This window comes from Lethenteron reissneri, unplaced genomic scaffold (assembly GCF_015708825.2).
Source record: "Lethenteron reissneri isolate LAM-NWPU_2019-01 unplaced genomic scaffold, ASM1570882v1 scaffold_1373, whole genome shotgun sequence".
NCBI classification, from domain to species: domain Eukaryota; kingdom Metazoa; phylum Chordata; class Hyperoartia; order Petromyzontiformes; family Petromyzontidae; genus Lethenteron; species Lethenteron reissneri.
The window spans coordinates 258,271-273,731 of record NW_026891084.1 but is presented as its reverse complement, the minus strand read 5'-3'; the positions used below and the strand labels follow the sequence as shown (position 1 = coordinate 273,731).

At 44.1% G+C, this 15,461-nt stretch overlaps 1 protein-coding gene and 1 long non-coding RNA gene across 2 annotated transcripts; both read right to left on the bottom strand.

Moving 5' to 3' along the window:
* Nucleotides 1–1,587: 1,587 nt before the first annotated feature.
* On the bottom strand, nt 1,588–14,568 carry LOC133362110 (zinc finger protein 501-like). The gene is made up of 3 exons (XM_061581071.1): nt 14,535–14,568; nt 9,681–10,228; nt 1,588–3,219 (listed from the first exon to the last, which is right to left on the bottom strand). The coding sequence occupies exons 1-3, from the start codon at nt 14,566–14,568 to the stop codon at nt 2,560–2,562; spliced, it is 1,242 nt and encodes a 413-aa protein (XP_061437055.1). The 3' UTR covers nt 1,588–2,559.
* LOC133362104 (uncharacterized) lies at nt 4,746–5,957 on the bottom strand. The gene is made up of 3 exons (XR_009757450.1): nt 5,803–5,957; nt 5,141–5,203; nt 4,746–4,809 (listed from the first exon to the last, which is right to left on the bottom strand). It is a non-coding gene; the product is annotated as an uncharacterized LOC133362104 (long non-coding RNA).
* Nucleotides 14,569–15,461: the final 893 nt, after the last annotated feature.

Below are 15,461 nucleotides of genomic sequence, written 5' to 3'. Positions count from 1 at the left end.
CGCCCCCTCCACCACTCTAGCCGTGACTGCCCCACGGTGGCTAGATGTTGACTACCTCGCCTGGTGCGCAGGAGGTCTGTGTCTCTCTCTCTCATCATCATCACGGTGGCTAGGAGATGTTGACTACCTCGCCTGGTGCGCAGGAGGTCGTGGGTTCGATCCAGACCATGGCTACGCCTGCTGCTGTATGTTTGGAGTTTGTGGTGTCTCTCTCATCATCAAGGTGGCTATGAGATGTTGACTACCGCGGCTGGTCTACAGGAGGTCTGTGTCTCTCTCTTTCATCATCACCACGGTGGCTAGATGTTAACTACCTCGCCTGGTGCGCAGGAGGTCGTGAGTTCCATCCCGACCCTGACGCCTGCTGCTGCTGTATATTTTGAGTTTGTGGTGTCTCTCTCATCATCATCACGGTGGCTAGGAGATGTTGACTACCTCGCCTGGTGCGCAGGAGGTCGTGGGTTCGATCCAGACCATGGCTACGCCTGCTGCTGTATATTTGGAGTTTGCGTGTCTCTCATCATCACGGTGGCTAGGAGATGTTTACTACCTCGCCTGGTATACAGGAGGTCGTGAGTTCCATCACGACCCTGACGATGCCTGCTGCTGTACACTTGGAGTTTGCGGTGTTTCTCTCATCATCACGGTGGCTAGATGTTGACTACCTCGCCTGGTGCGCAGGAGGTCGTGGGTTCGATCCAGACCATGGCGACGCCTGCTGCTGTATATTTGGAGTTTGCGGTGTCTATCTCATCATCACGGTGGCTATGAGATGTTAACTACCTCGCCGGGTGTACAGGAGGTCGTGAGTTCCATCCCGACAGGCTAAAATAACCCCTGCCCCGATTAAACCCGGGTATAGTTTGGCCCAGTCCAGAGTATACCCGGGGGGGGGGGATGAAGTCTCCAAGGCTAAACTAGACCCCCTGGGGGTTTAAACTCGACTGGGCCAGACCATACCACTCCAGGCCAGACTATGCCCCGTGTGAAAGTTCAAAGGCAATTATCCATACAGAGAAAAGGCGACAACGAACTTCTATCGATATCTAAAACGCATACGCGTGGAAGTAAGAATCTAAATTTGATCAATTGAAGCATTTTTAGGGTTCAGGGGTTATTATTAAAGTTTTTTTCTGGTTGAAGCAGTCAAAGTCGATGTGTTTACAGTTTAAAATAAAATGTTGGAAAAATTTAGTAATTCACGTGTATATCGCTCAACGCCATTACTATCACGGGGGTATGATGATTTGACCTAGAGGGGCATCATTTGGCCTAGGCCATAATATACCCGGCTATAATCTAGCCTAGGCCGTTTAGACCCCGGGTATACTACACCTGTGGGTATACTACGGCCTGTGGGTATACTACGGCATTTGGGTATACTCCGGCCTCTTACACCGGGTAAAGTCTCGTAAATGGAATGACCATTGTCAGCCGTGATTGATCTATGGCTGAATGAAAGCCTCCCCAGCTATCGTCATCTCTCAAGATCCCAACACAGGATTCTGTCACGTTGACAAAAGACAAATAGTTCACTGCAGTCACGAAAGCTTTCAATCAAAAGATGCACACATTTATTTAAAAGCAAACGGGCATGTGACCTGTATCACAAGAACAACGGGTCTCACCTGAGTGATCTGTACAGGTTACTTCCAAAAACACAAACTTTGTCCTAACATCACTTATTCAATGTTTGACCCTCATAAATAAAATGTTGCATGTACACAAAATCAGTGTTCATTCTAAATCATTGACAGACATTTTCCATTTTAACAAAATTTAATTACTGCAGTGAAATATACTGCACCAGGTTAAGCTATTTCAAATAATTATGCACCGTCTGCTTAACAGTGGATGTAAAACATACTATTGTGTCATTCAAAACCAGTAGGCCATTGCATGCTTGCGTCTTGAGTCAAAATGTAGCAAATTCTCAACATTACCGACAAATTACACAACTGACATGAAACATCGTCGCCCCCCTACTGACAGGCTCTTGTTCACATACTCTTTGGTTCTTTCAGTAAAGTCATGTTGGTAGCAAAAATAATAGTAGATCAGGAAGTTTAGATCGTAACACAGGGATCTACCCAACCCACAGGGAACACAAAGACTGGCCGCTCACTCTTACTCTGCAGGTTGAACCCAGGAACTGAGTGTTCAACTTCACATTATTTTCATTAAAGGCCCGTGACAAAGGAGCATCTATTGGAGCGACGTCTCAAGCTGACACATCTACCGGGTCTCACCTTGACTTTGTGTTTTCTAAGAAGTCCACCCACACCTCCACCTCCACAAACTGCTGGGAGTTGCCTCACTCTGCCTCACAGTCAGAATTCTCATCCTGCTTCACGTTGCCTCCATCAATGTGAAGGTCCCATTTTGCAGTATAATCTTCATCTTCACATTTTACCATCACTTCTTCACTCTTCACCATCACTTCTTTGCTCTTCACCATCACCTCTTCACATTTCACCTCGATACCTTTAAGTGTCCAAGCTGGGATTTTCCTCCAGTTATTGTTTGATGAGGGATGGGCTCATTGCAGCACTTTGACTTTCACAAGCTGATTTCAGACTCCACTCCTTGCAGATCTTCTGATGCTTGTGCGTTCTCTGGTGTCGTTGAAGATTTGATGACCGTGCAAACGCCTTCCCGCCAAGTGCACCTGAAGGGTTTCTCTCCCGTGTGCGTTCTCTCGTGTCTTTGAAGATGTTCTGACCGTGTAAACGCCTTACCGCAAAGAAAGCACCTGAAGGGTTTCTCTCCCGTGTGTGTTCTCTGGTGATTTTTAAGAGCAGGTGACTGTGAAAATGCCTTGCTACACACAGTGCACTTGAAGAGTTTCTCTCCTGTGTGTGTTCTCTGATGATTTTTAAGAGTAGATGACTGACAAAATGCCTTCCCACACACAGTGCACTTGAAGGGTTTCTCTCCTGTGTGTGTTCTCTGGTGGGCCTGAACAACGGATGCTTGTGCAAACGCCTTCCCGCAAATCGTGCACCTGAAAGGTTTCACTCCAGTGTGTGTTCTCTGGTGTATTACAAGATTATGTGACTGTGAAAATGCCTTCCCACACACACTGCACTTGAAGGGTTTCTCTCCCGTGTGTGTTCTCTGGTGTCTTTGAAGAGTTTGTGACTTTGCAAACGTTTTCCCGCACAGAAAGCACCTGAAGGGTTTCTCTCCTGTGTGTGTTCTCTGGTGATTTTCAAGATGCTATGACTGTGAAAATGCCTTCCCACACACTGCACTTGAAGGGTTTCTCTCCTGTGTGTGTTCTCTGGTGCTGTGTCAAATTTCCAGTGCGATCCGTGCTGTATGCACTCTGGTCGCATTGTTGCCTTGCCGTACCGAGCTGTGCTGACTGCCTTTGCTCCATTAGACCAATTCTGCAGAGGAAGCGTCGAAGGAAGCGTCAGCTGCAGACAGATAATAGGAATGTCCACACCATTCTAGATTTGAAGCTTTCGTGACTGCAAGGATTCATATTCTTAGGTTTTTTCGGTAAAGTCACGCAGGTAAAACATTTTAATTAAAAGTAAAATAAAACAAATAAAAAAATTCACGACGTTTCGGAAGCAACACAAGCCTCCGTCTTCAGGTGGAACCGTCATAGCCACGACAGCTGTATCAAGTAAAAAAAAAAATACAAAAAAAATACAGCTGTCGTGGCTGTGACGTTTCCACCTGAAGACGGAGGCTTGTGTTGCTTCCGAAACGTCGTCAATTTTTTAATTTGTTTTATTTACTTTTATTAATTTACATTTTTTACCTACGTGACTTTACCGAAAAAAACCTAAGAATATATCCACTCCGGTATCGAGGCACAGAAGAACGCATACGTACAGTCACACGTGACTTACACGTCTATACTTATTCATATATTCATGATGTAGTAAAAACGTTTCTCAAATTCATCACACGGGCTGTGATGGCACACAATGAGAGGGCAAGTGGTCATAAATATGCCTGGGAGCCCTCGTATCTTAAAAATGAATGTTAACCCAAAACTCCGAGCACACAATTTCGGCTGTCTGGCTACAAAAGGAATATGTATAAAAGCTAAATTCAGCTGACATTGCAAAGGGTGTTGAAAACAATTCTATTTGTGCTATGCAGAAATGCATAAATTAACGTTCAATCACAACTTAGATGTCCTTGAATGCTGGGATGAACAGATCTGAATTGAGCTGCATGTGCTTCCAGAGGGAAACAAAAATAAACTATTGTTTTGATATAACCTCCGTGTTCAACAGAGTTAATAGACTTTACTGCAAACACAAACTTGACACTGTCACACACTGGCATGGTTAACAGGTGGTGGTTTGACCAGAACCATGCCTGGCCACCTTCATCTGCTCAGAATAAATGATTCCTCACTCCAGCAAGTAATTAATTGAGGATCAATCAACATAGCCGAGGCTAACTGGAGTTTGTGTGTCTCTCTCTCCGTGGTGAGATGTTAACTACCTCACCTGGTATACAGGAAGTCGTGGGTTCGATCCGGGCCCTGACGCCTGCTGCTGTATATTTGGAGTTTGCGTGTCTCTCTCTCCGTGGTGAGATGTTAACTACCTCACCTGGTATGCAGGAAGTCGTGGGTTCGATCCCGGCCCTGGCGCCTGCTGCTGTATATTTGGAGTTTGTGTGTCTCTCTCTCCGTGGTGAGATGTTAACTACCTCACCTGGTATGCAGGAAGTCGTGGGTTCGATCCCGGCCCTGACGCCTGCCGCTGTATATTTGGAGTTTGCGTGTCTCTCTCTCCGTGGTCGCGTGGATTTTCCTCCGGATCTCCCGGGTTTCCCCTCCACATTTAGAGTCAACATCAGTACGCGTTTAGCGTCTTTGACCGATACACATTACCACACGTATTCTTGGTTCTTTCGGTAAAGTTACGTAGATAGAAAATATCAATAATAGATAATAAAATTAAATAAAATAAAGACCACTTGTGTTGCGATCGAAACATCGTGTTTTTTCTCTTTATTTACAATTTAATAATTTTTATTTCATCATCTGTTATTTTTATTTAATTTTCTGTCTAAGTGACTTTACCGAAAGAACCAAGAATATGAATTCCAGGAGTCACGAAAGTTTTAAGGCAACACATTCACACGCAAGTTCACAAAACCTCACCTTGCGTTGTGGGCAGGTAGCTTCTGAGAACAAGAGCGGTAGAGCAGCTCAAGCCGGCTTGGCCTGGTACAAAATATGAAAAATAGAAACTGCGTGAATATTTACAGTGAGGGGAAAAAGTATTTTGATCCCCTGCTGATTTTGTACGTTTGCCCACTGACAAAGAAATGCTCAGTCTATAATTTTAATGTTATGTTTATTTGAACAGTGAGAGACAAAATAACAACAAAAAAATCCAGAAAAACGCATGTCAAAAATGTTATAAATTGATTTGCATTTTAATGGCATAAATAAGTATTTGACCCCCTCTCAATCAGAAAGATTTCTGGCTCCCATGTGTCTTTTATACAGGTAACGAGTTGAGATTAGGAGCACACTCTTAAAGGGAGTGCTCCTAATCTTAGCTTGTTACCTGTATAAAAGACACCTGTTCACAGAAGCAATCAATCAGATTCCAAACTCTCCACCATGGATAAGACCAAAGAGCTCTCCAAGGATGTCAGGGACAAGATTGTAGACCTGCACAAGGCTGGAATGGGCTACAAGACCCTCACCAAGCAGCTTGGTGAGAAGGTGACAACAGTTGGTGTGATTATTCGTAAATGGAAGACACACAAGAACTGTCAATCTCCCTCGGCCTGGGGCTCCATGCAAGATCTCACCTCGTGGAGTTGCAATGATGAGAACGGTGAGGAATCAGCCCAGAACTGCACGGGAGGATCTTGTCAATAATCTCAAGGCAGCTGGGACCATAGTCACCAAGAAAACAGTTGGTAACACACTACGACGTGAAGGACTGAAATCCTGCAGCGCCCGCAAGGTCCCCCTGCTCAAGAAAGCACATATACATGCGCGTCTGAAGTTTGCCAATTAACATCTGAATGATTCAAAGGACAACTGGGTGAAAGTGTTGTGGTCAGTTTAGACCAAAATGGAGCGCTTTGGCATCAACTCAACTCGCCGTGTTTGGAGGAGGAATGCTGCCTATGACCCCAAGAACACCATCCCCACCGTCAAATATGGAGGTGGAAACATTATGTTTTGGGGGTGTTTTTCTGCTAAGGGTACAGGACAACTTCACCGCATCAAAGGGACGATGGACGGGGCCATGTACCGTCAAATCTTGGGTGAGAACCTCCTTCCCTCAGCCAGGGCATTGAAAATGAGTCGTGGATGGGTATTCCAGCATGACAATGACCCAAAACACACGGCCAAGGCAACAAAGGAGTGGCTCAAGAAGAAGCACATTAAGGTCCTGGAGTGGCCTAGCCAGTCTCCAGACCTTAATCCCAAAGAAAATCTGTGGAGGGAGCTGAAGGTTCGAGTTGCCAAACGTCAGCCTCGAAACCTTAATGACTTGGAGAAGATCTGCAAAGAGGAGTGGTGGGACAAAATTCCTCCTGAGATGTGTGCAAACCTGGTGGCCAACTACAAGAAACGTCTGACCTCTGTGATTGCCAACAAGGGTTTTGCCACCAAGTACTAAGTCATGTTTTGCAGAGGGGGTCAAATACTTATTTCCCTCATTAAAATGCCAATCAATTTATAACATTTTGACGCGTCTTTCTGGATTTTTTTTTTGTTATTCTGTCTCTCACTGTTCAAATAAACCTACCATTAAAACTACAGACTGATCATTTCATTGTCAGTGGGCAAACGTACACAATCAGCAGGGGATCAAATACTTTTTCTTGGTTCTTTCGGTAAAGTCACGTAGAAGGGCAGTAATAAAAATAAAACATAATAAAATAATATAATAGTAATATAATAATTTTCATGTTTTATTTTTTATTATTTTATTACTTTCCTTCTACGTGACGACTTTACCGAAAGAACCAAGAAGTTGAATCCCTGCAGTCACGAAAGCTTTAAATCTAAATTTAGATCAAATACTTGTCCCCTCACTGTAGAATAAAACAGAGTTACAAAGTGGCGAGCCGCGTGAAGACAAACTAAACTAACTCAGGCGAGGGCAGGAGGCAAGGCCCCGCGTGGCCAGGCCGCGCCTTGTAATGTTCCAACCTGGACATCGATTCCAATGCTGCTCAATTGACATCCCTACGAGAGGCTCTACCTTGGTAAACAACAACAACCACAAACCACCACAAGAATTTATCACCTCAGATTTCAGAAAAAGCGCGGAGCGGGCAGCTTTCTGTTACCTCGTGACGTCACGCGGCAGCAGAAAGTGACATAACGTCACTTCCGGGATACAAGACAGTCCCCTCCCACAGATTCAGCAGTGACCATCGCGGAGGTGACGTCACGCACAAGAGCGCGGTGCAGGGTGACGTCACAGAGCTGGATTGGAGTTAAAGTTTTTAGATTAAATTTCCATTGCTCCATCTCTTGAACAGAGACCCCTTGGGTGCGTGAGCTCAGAAACTACAACGTGGACATTATTGTGTGTGTACACAGTGTGTGTGTGTGTACATTGTGTGTGTGTACATTGTGTGTGTATACTGTGTGTACACAGTGAGTGTGTGTGTACACTGTGTGTGTGTGTACATTGTGTGTGTACACTATGTGTGTGTACACAGTGAGTGTGTGTGTACATTGTGTGTGTACACAGTGAGTGTGTAGACTGTGTGTGTGCACAGTGAGTGTGTAGACTGTGTGTGTACACTGTGTGTGTACACTATGTGTGTGTACACAGTGAGTGTGTGTACATTGTGTGTGTACACTGTGTGTGTGTACACAGTGTACACACACACTTGTAGAGGTAACTTCTTTATTACAACACTCCAACAGTACTCCCAACAGTCCTGATACTCTGTTAAAGCCAAGGTACACAGCCTAGCTACACAGCCTAGATACTCTACTCTGGCTACGCTCCGGAACTCGCCCTCACAAGGTCGTAGAGTCGAGAGTTCCAGAGTCCCAGCACTGGCTCTCACAGCATCCCAGGGTCTTCAGATGGCTGGTCGTGGGTCTTGGGTCTTGAGTTACAACTGGGCCCCGATCGTCCAGGGAGCTCCCCTTTTATGCCTGGTCCAACGAGGGGTGGGGCCGTGTGCGCCACCAGACATCCCACAGAGCACACACAGCCCCCCCCCCCGTTGGCGGCACCCAGAGGCTTAAGCGTCTGGACCCCCTGGGAACCCAGCGCCTGGCGCCCAGAGGCTTAAGCGTCTGGACCCGCCCGGGAACCCAGAGCCCCCAGCAGCCCCTCCCTTCTTATGTCACTACAGATGTATAAGGGCACGGGGTGACCAATAAGGTCAGAATTGGTCTGTGTGCTTTAGAGAGGGAGGCGGGGTTATTTATTAATTAAATATAGCGCCGATACGTGGAACGCTACGCGTGTTGCAATCAAGACGGGCGCTTAAACGAACACAAAAATCAATGCGCTAATTAGGTAAATGTTCTCGATTTAAAGCTTTCGTGACTGCAGGGATTCATCTTCTTGGTTCTTTCGGTAAAGTCATCACGTAGAAGGGAAGTAATACCATAATAAAAATTCAACATAATTAAATAATCCGAGCGTGCTCCCTATTTCAAAGACGATGAGTTGCTCCAGAGACAAATGCTTCCGGAAACACAAAAAATTAACCCGTAAAAACAAAGTTTTTCACTATAAATCCTTTATATGCGTGGCGGCGAGAGTCCTCTCGTCCTCTGGCTTGATATGGCTGCCACCTATGGGTCAGATGATTGTCTGCCACCATTAAGCAATTGGTAATTAAATATTTTAAAAAAATTCCCTAAACAGTGTAAAATTTTGGAAATTTTTCACGAAAATTAATTGTCACGCACAACGAGTCTGTGTGCAAAATGTCAGCTCGATTGGATCACGGGAAGTGGGTTAAAAATGACCGAAAGATTTGCACGGTCGTAAGCAAGCAAGTGAACTTAATATAAAGGATTTAAAACTACCCTTTGAGCTGTATCACAAGAACAACGGGTCTCACCTGAGTTATCTGTACAGGTTACTTCCAAAAACACACACTTTGTCCTAACATCACTTATTCAATGTTTGACCCTTGTAAATAAAATGTTGCATGTACACAAAATCAGTGTTCATTCTAAATTATTGACAGACATTTTACATTTTAACAAAATGTAATTACTGCAGTGAAATATACTGCACCAGGTTACATCGTATTAAGCTATTTTAAATAATTATGCACCGTCTGCTTAACAGTGGATGTAAAACATACTATTGTGTCATTCAAAACGAGTAGGCCATTGCATGATTGCGTCTTGAGTCAAAATGTAGATAATTCTAAACATTACCGACAATTCTAGATTTGAAGCTTTCGTGACTGCAAGGATTCATATTCTTAGGTTTTTTCGGTAAAGTCACGTCGTGAATTTTGAAGTGTTTCTCTCCCGTGTGCGTTCTCTCGTGTCTTTGAAGATGTTCTGACCGTGTAAACGCCTTCCCGCACAGAAAGCACCAGAAGGGTTTCTCTCCTGTGTGTGTTCTCTGATGTTTTTTAAGATCAGATGACTGTGAAAATGCCATGCTACACACAGTGCACTTGAAGGGTTTCTCTCCTGTGTGTGTTCTCTGGTGTTTTTTAAGAACAGATGACAGTGAAAATGCCTTCGCACACACACTGCACTTAAAGGGTTTCTCTCCCGTGTGTATTCTCTGGTGTCTTACAAGAGTAGATGAATGTGCAAACGCTTTCCCACACACACTGCACTTGAAGCGTTTCTCTCCCGTGTGCGTTCTCTCGTGTCTTTGAAGATGTTCTGACCGTGTAAACGCCTTCCCGCACAGAAAACACCTGAAGGGTTTCTCTCCTGTGTGTGTTCTCTGATGTTTTTTAAGAGCAAATGACTGTGAAAATGCCATGCTACACACAGTGCACTTGAAGGGTTTCTCTCCTGTGTGTGTTCTCTGGTGTTTTTTAAAAGAAGATGACAGTGAAAATGCCTTCCCACACACAGTGCACTTGAAGGGTTTCTCTCCTGTGTGTATTCTCTGGTGGGTCTGAACAACAGATGCTTGTGCAAACGCCTTCCCGCAAATTGTGCACCTGAAAGGTTTCACTCCCGTGTGTGTTCTCTGATGTATTACAAGATTATGTGACTTTGCAAAGGATTTCCCGCACAGAATGCACCTGAAGGGTTTCTCTCCTGTGTGTGTTCTATGGTGATTTTTAAGAGAAGATGACCGTGAAAATGCCATGCTACACACACTGCACTTGAAGGGTTTCTCTCCTGTGTGTGTTCTCTGGTGTTTTTTAAGAACAGATGAATGAGAAAATGCCTTCGCACACACACTGCACTTGAAGGGTTTCTCTCCCGTGTGTATTCTCTGGTGTCTTACAAGAGTACATGAATGTGCAAACGCTTTCCCACACACAGTGCACTTGAAGGGTTTCTCTCCCGTGTGTGTTCTCTGGTGTATTACAAGATTACGTGACTTTGCAAATGCCTTCCCACACACAGTGCACTTGAAACGTTTCTCTCCTGTGTGTGTTCTCTGGTGCTGTGTCAAATTTACAGTGCGCTCCGTGCTGTATGCACTCTGGTCGCATTGTTGCCTTGCCGTACCGAGCTGTGCTGACTGCCTTTGCTCCATCAGACCAATTCTGCAGAGGAAGCGTCGAAGGAAGCGTCAGCTGCAGACAGATAATAGGAATATCCACACCATTCTAGATTTGAAGCTTTCGTGACTGCAAGGATTCATATTCTTAGGTTTTTTCGGTAAAGTCACGTATGTAAAAAAATTAAATTAAAGTAAAAATAAACAAATTAAAAAATTGACGTTTCGGAAGCAACACAAGCCTCCGTCTTCAGGTGGAACCGTCACAGCCACGACAGCTGTATCAAGTAAAAAAAGAAAATACAAAAAAAATACAGCTGTCGTGGCTGTGACGTTTCCACCTGAAGACGGAGGCTTGTGTTGCTTCCGAAACGTCGTCAATTTTTTAATTTGTTTTATTTTACTTTTATTAATTAAAATGTTTTACCTACGTGACTTTACCGAAAAAACCTAAGAATATATCCACTCCGGTATCTATGCACAGAAGAACGCATACGTACAGTCACACGTGACTTACACGTCTATACTTATTCATATATTCATTATGTAGTAAAAACGTTTCTCAAATTCATCACACGGGCTGTAATGGCACACAATGAGAGGGCAAGTGGTCATAAATATGCCTGGGAGCCCTCATATCTTAAAAATGAATGTTAACCCAAACTCCGAGCACACAATTTCGGCTGTCTGGCTACAAAAGGAATATGTATAAAAGCTAAATTCAGCTGACATTGCAAAGGGTGTTAAAACAATTCTATTTGTGTTATGCAGAAATGCATAAATTCATGTTCAATCGCAACTCAGGTGTGAATCCAGGCTCAGATGTCCTTGAAGGCTGGGATGAACAGATCCGACTTTCAGCTGCACGTGTGTGCTGTGTTAACTTCCTGTTTCCATTCTTACAAAGAGTTCCAGAGGAAAACAAAAATAAACTATTGTTGTGATATAACCTCTGTGTTCAATAGAGTTAATAGACTTTACTGCAAACACAAACTTGACACTGTCACACACTGGCATGGTTCACAGGTGGTGGTGTGTCCAGACCCATGCCTGGCCACCTTCATCTGCTCAGAATAAATGATTCCTCACTCCACCAAGTAATTAATTGAGGATCAATCAACATAGCCGAGGCTAACTGGAGTTTGCGTGTTTCTCTCTCTACGTGGTGAGATGTTAACTACCTCACCTGGTGTACAGGAAGTCGTGGGTTCGATCCCGGCCCTGGCGCCTGCTGCTGCTGTATATTTGGAGTTTGCGTGTCTCTCTCTCCGTGGTCGCGTGGATTTTCCTCCGGATTCCCCGGGTTTGCCCTCCACATTTAGAGTCAACATCAGTACGCGTTTAGCGTCTTTGACCGATACACATTTCCACACGTATTCTTGGTTCTTTCGGTAAAGTTACGTAGGTAGAAAATATCAATAATAGATAATAAAATTAAATAAAATAAAGACCACTTGTGTTGCGATCGAAACGTTGTGTTTTTTCTCTTTATTTACAATTTTATAATTTTTATTTCATCATCTGTTATTTTTATTAAATTTTCTGTCTAAGTGACTTTACCGAAAGAACCAAGAATATGAATTCCTGCAGTCACGAAAGTTTTAAGTCCACACATTCACACACAAGTTCACAAAGCCTCACCTTGCGTTGTGGGCAGGTAGCTTCTGAGAACAAGAGTGGTAGAGCAGCTCAAGCCGGCTTGGCCTGGTACAAAAAATGAAAAATAGAAACTGCGTGAATATTTACAGTGAGGGAAAAAAGTATTTGATCCCCTGCTGATTTTGTACGTTTGCCCACTGACAAAGAAATGATCAGTCTATAATTTTAATGGTATGTTTATTTGAACAGTGAGAGACAGAATAACAACAACAAAAATCCTGAAAAACGCGTGTCAAAAATGTTATAAATTGATTTGCATTTTAATGAGGGAAATAAGTATTTGATCCCCTCTCAATCAGTAAGATTTCTGGCTCCCAGGTGTCTTTTATACAGGTAACGAGCTGAGATTAGGAGCACACTCTTAAAGGGAGTGCTCCTAATCTTAGCTTGTTACCTTTATAAAAGACACCTGTTCACAGAAGCAATCAATCAATCAGATTCCAAACTCTCCACCATGGCCAAGACCAAAGAGCTCTCCAATGATGGCAGGGACAAGATTGTAGACCTACACATGGCTGGAATGGGCTACAAGACCATCGCCAAGCAGCTTGGTGAGAAGGTGACAACAGTTGGTGCGATTATTCGCAAATAGAAGAAACACACAAGAACTGTCAATCTCCCTCGGCCTGGGGTTCCATGCAAGATCTCACCTCGTGGAGTTGCAATGATCATGAGAACGGTGAGGAATCAGCCCAGAACTACACAAGGCAGCTGGGACCATAGTCACCAAGAAAACAATTGGTAACACACTACGCCGTGAAGGACTGAAATCCTGCAGCGCCCGCAAGGTCCCGCTGCTCAAGAAAGCACATATACATGCCCGTCTGAAGTTTGCCAATGAACATCTGAATGATTTAAAGGACAACTGGGTGAAAGTGTTGTGGTCAGATGAGACCAAAATGGAGCTCTTTGGCATCAACTCAACTCGCCGTGTTTGGAGAAGGAGGAATGCTGCCTATGACCCCAAGAACACCATCCCCACCGTCAAATATGGAGGTGGAAACATTATGCTTTGGGGGTGTTTTTCTGCTAAGGGGACAGGACAACTTCACCGCATCAAAGGGACAATGGACGGGGCCATGTACCGTCAAATCTTGGGTGAGAACCTCCTTCCCTCAGCCAGGGCATTGAAAATGGGTCGTGGATGGGTATTCCAGCATGACAATGACCAAAAAAACACAGCCCAAGGCAACAAAGGAGTGGCTCAAGAAGAAGCACATTAAGGTCCTGGAGTGGCCTAGCCAGTCTCCAGACCTTAATCACATAGACAATCTGTGGAGGGATCTGAAGGTTCGAGTTGCCAAACGTCAGCCTCGAAGCCTTAACGACTTGAAGATCTGCAAAGAGGAGTGGGACAAAATCCCTCCCGAGATGTGTGCAAACCTGGTGGCCAACTACAAGAAACGTCTGACCTCTGTGATTGCCAACAAGGGTTTTGCCACCAAGTACTAAGTCATGTTTTGCAGAGGGGGTCAAATACTTATTTCCCTCATTAAAATGCAAATCAATTCATAACATTTTTGACGCGTCTTTCTGGATTTTGTTGTTATTCTGTCTCTCACTGTTCAAATAAACCTACCATTAAAACTACAGACTGATCATTTCTTTGTCAGCGGGCAAACGTACACAATCAGCAGGGGATCAAATACTTTTTCTTGGTTCTTTCGGTAAAGTCACGTAGAAGGGCAGTAATAAAATAATAAAAATAAAACATAATAAAATGGTATAATAATATAATTATTTTATTGTTTTTCGGTAAAGTCACGTAGAAGGTAAGTAATAAAACAACAAAAAATAAAACAATAAAATAATATAATAGTAATATAAGAATTTTTATGTTTTATTTTTATTATTTTATTATTTCCCTTCTACGTGACTTTACCGAAAGAACCAAGAAGTTGAATCCCTGCAGTCACGAAAGACGCTTTAAATCTAAATTTAGATCAAATACTTGTCCCCTCACTGTAACAATAAAACAGAGTTACAAAGTGGCGAGCCGCGTGAAGACAAACTAAACTAACTCAGGCGAGGGCAGGAGGCAAGGCCCCGCGTGGCCAGGCCGCGCGTTGTAATGTTCCAACGTGGACATCGATTCCAATGCTGCTCAATTGACATCCCTACGAGAGGCTCTACCTTGGTAAACAACAACAACAACCACAACAACAATCACAACAACCACAAGAATTCATCACCTCAGATTTCAGATAAAGCGCGGAGCGGGCAGCTTCCTGTTACCTCGTGACGTCCACGCGGCAGCAGAAAGTGACATGACGTCACTTCAAGGATACAAGACACTCCCCTCCCACAGATTCAGCAGTGACCATCGCGGAGGTGACGTCACGCACAAGAGCGCGGTGCAGGGTGACGTCACAGAGCTGGATTGGAGTTAAAGTTTTTAGATTAAATTTCCATTGCTCCATCTCTTGAACAGAGACCCCTTGGGTGCGTGAGCTCAGAAACTACAACGTGGACATTATTGTGTGTGTACACTGTGTGTGTGTCTACATTGTGTATACACAGTGTGTGTGTGTACACTGTGTGTGTGTGTACACAGCGTGTGTGTACACAGTGTGTGTGTGTGTACACTGTGTGTGTACACTGTGTGTACACTATGTGTGTGTACACAGTGAGTGTGTGTGTGCATTGTGTGTGTATACTGTGTGTGTACACAGTGAGTGTGTGTACACTGTGTGTGTGTACACTGTGTGTGTACATTGTGTGTGTATACTGTGTGTGTACATTGTGTGTGCACACTATGTGTGTGTGTACACAGTGAGTGTGTGTGTACATTGTGTGTGTACACTGTGTGTGTGTGTACACAGTGAGTGTGTGTGTACATTGTGTGTGTACACTGTGAGTGTGTGTGTGTACATTGTGTGTATACTGTGTGTGTACATTGTGTGTGTACACTGTGTGTGTGTGTACATTGTGTGTGTACACAGTGAGTGAGTGTACATTGTGTGTGTACACTATGTGTGTGCACACAATATGGTAGCGCATTCTCTATTCATTGCAGAGGTTCAAGGTTCAAATCGGACAGGCACAGCTGGCTACCCCAGTGACATTCACCAAATATGCGCAGTCTGCTTCACGGCGGATGTAAGACAAGCCACGTGTCACTCACAACGCACAGGTCCATTGCATGTTGGTGTCACGGTCTAA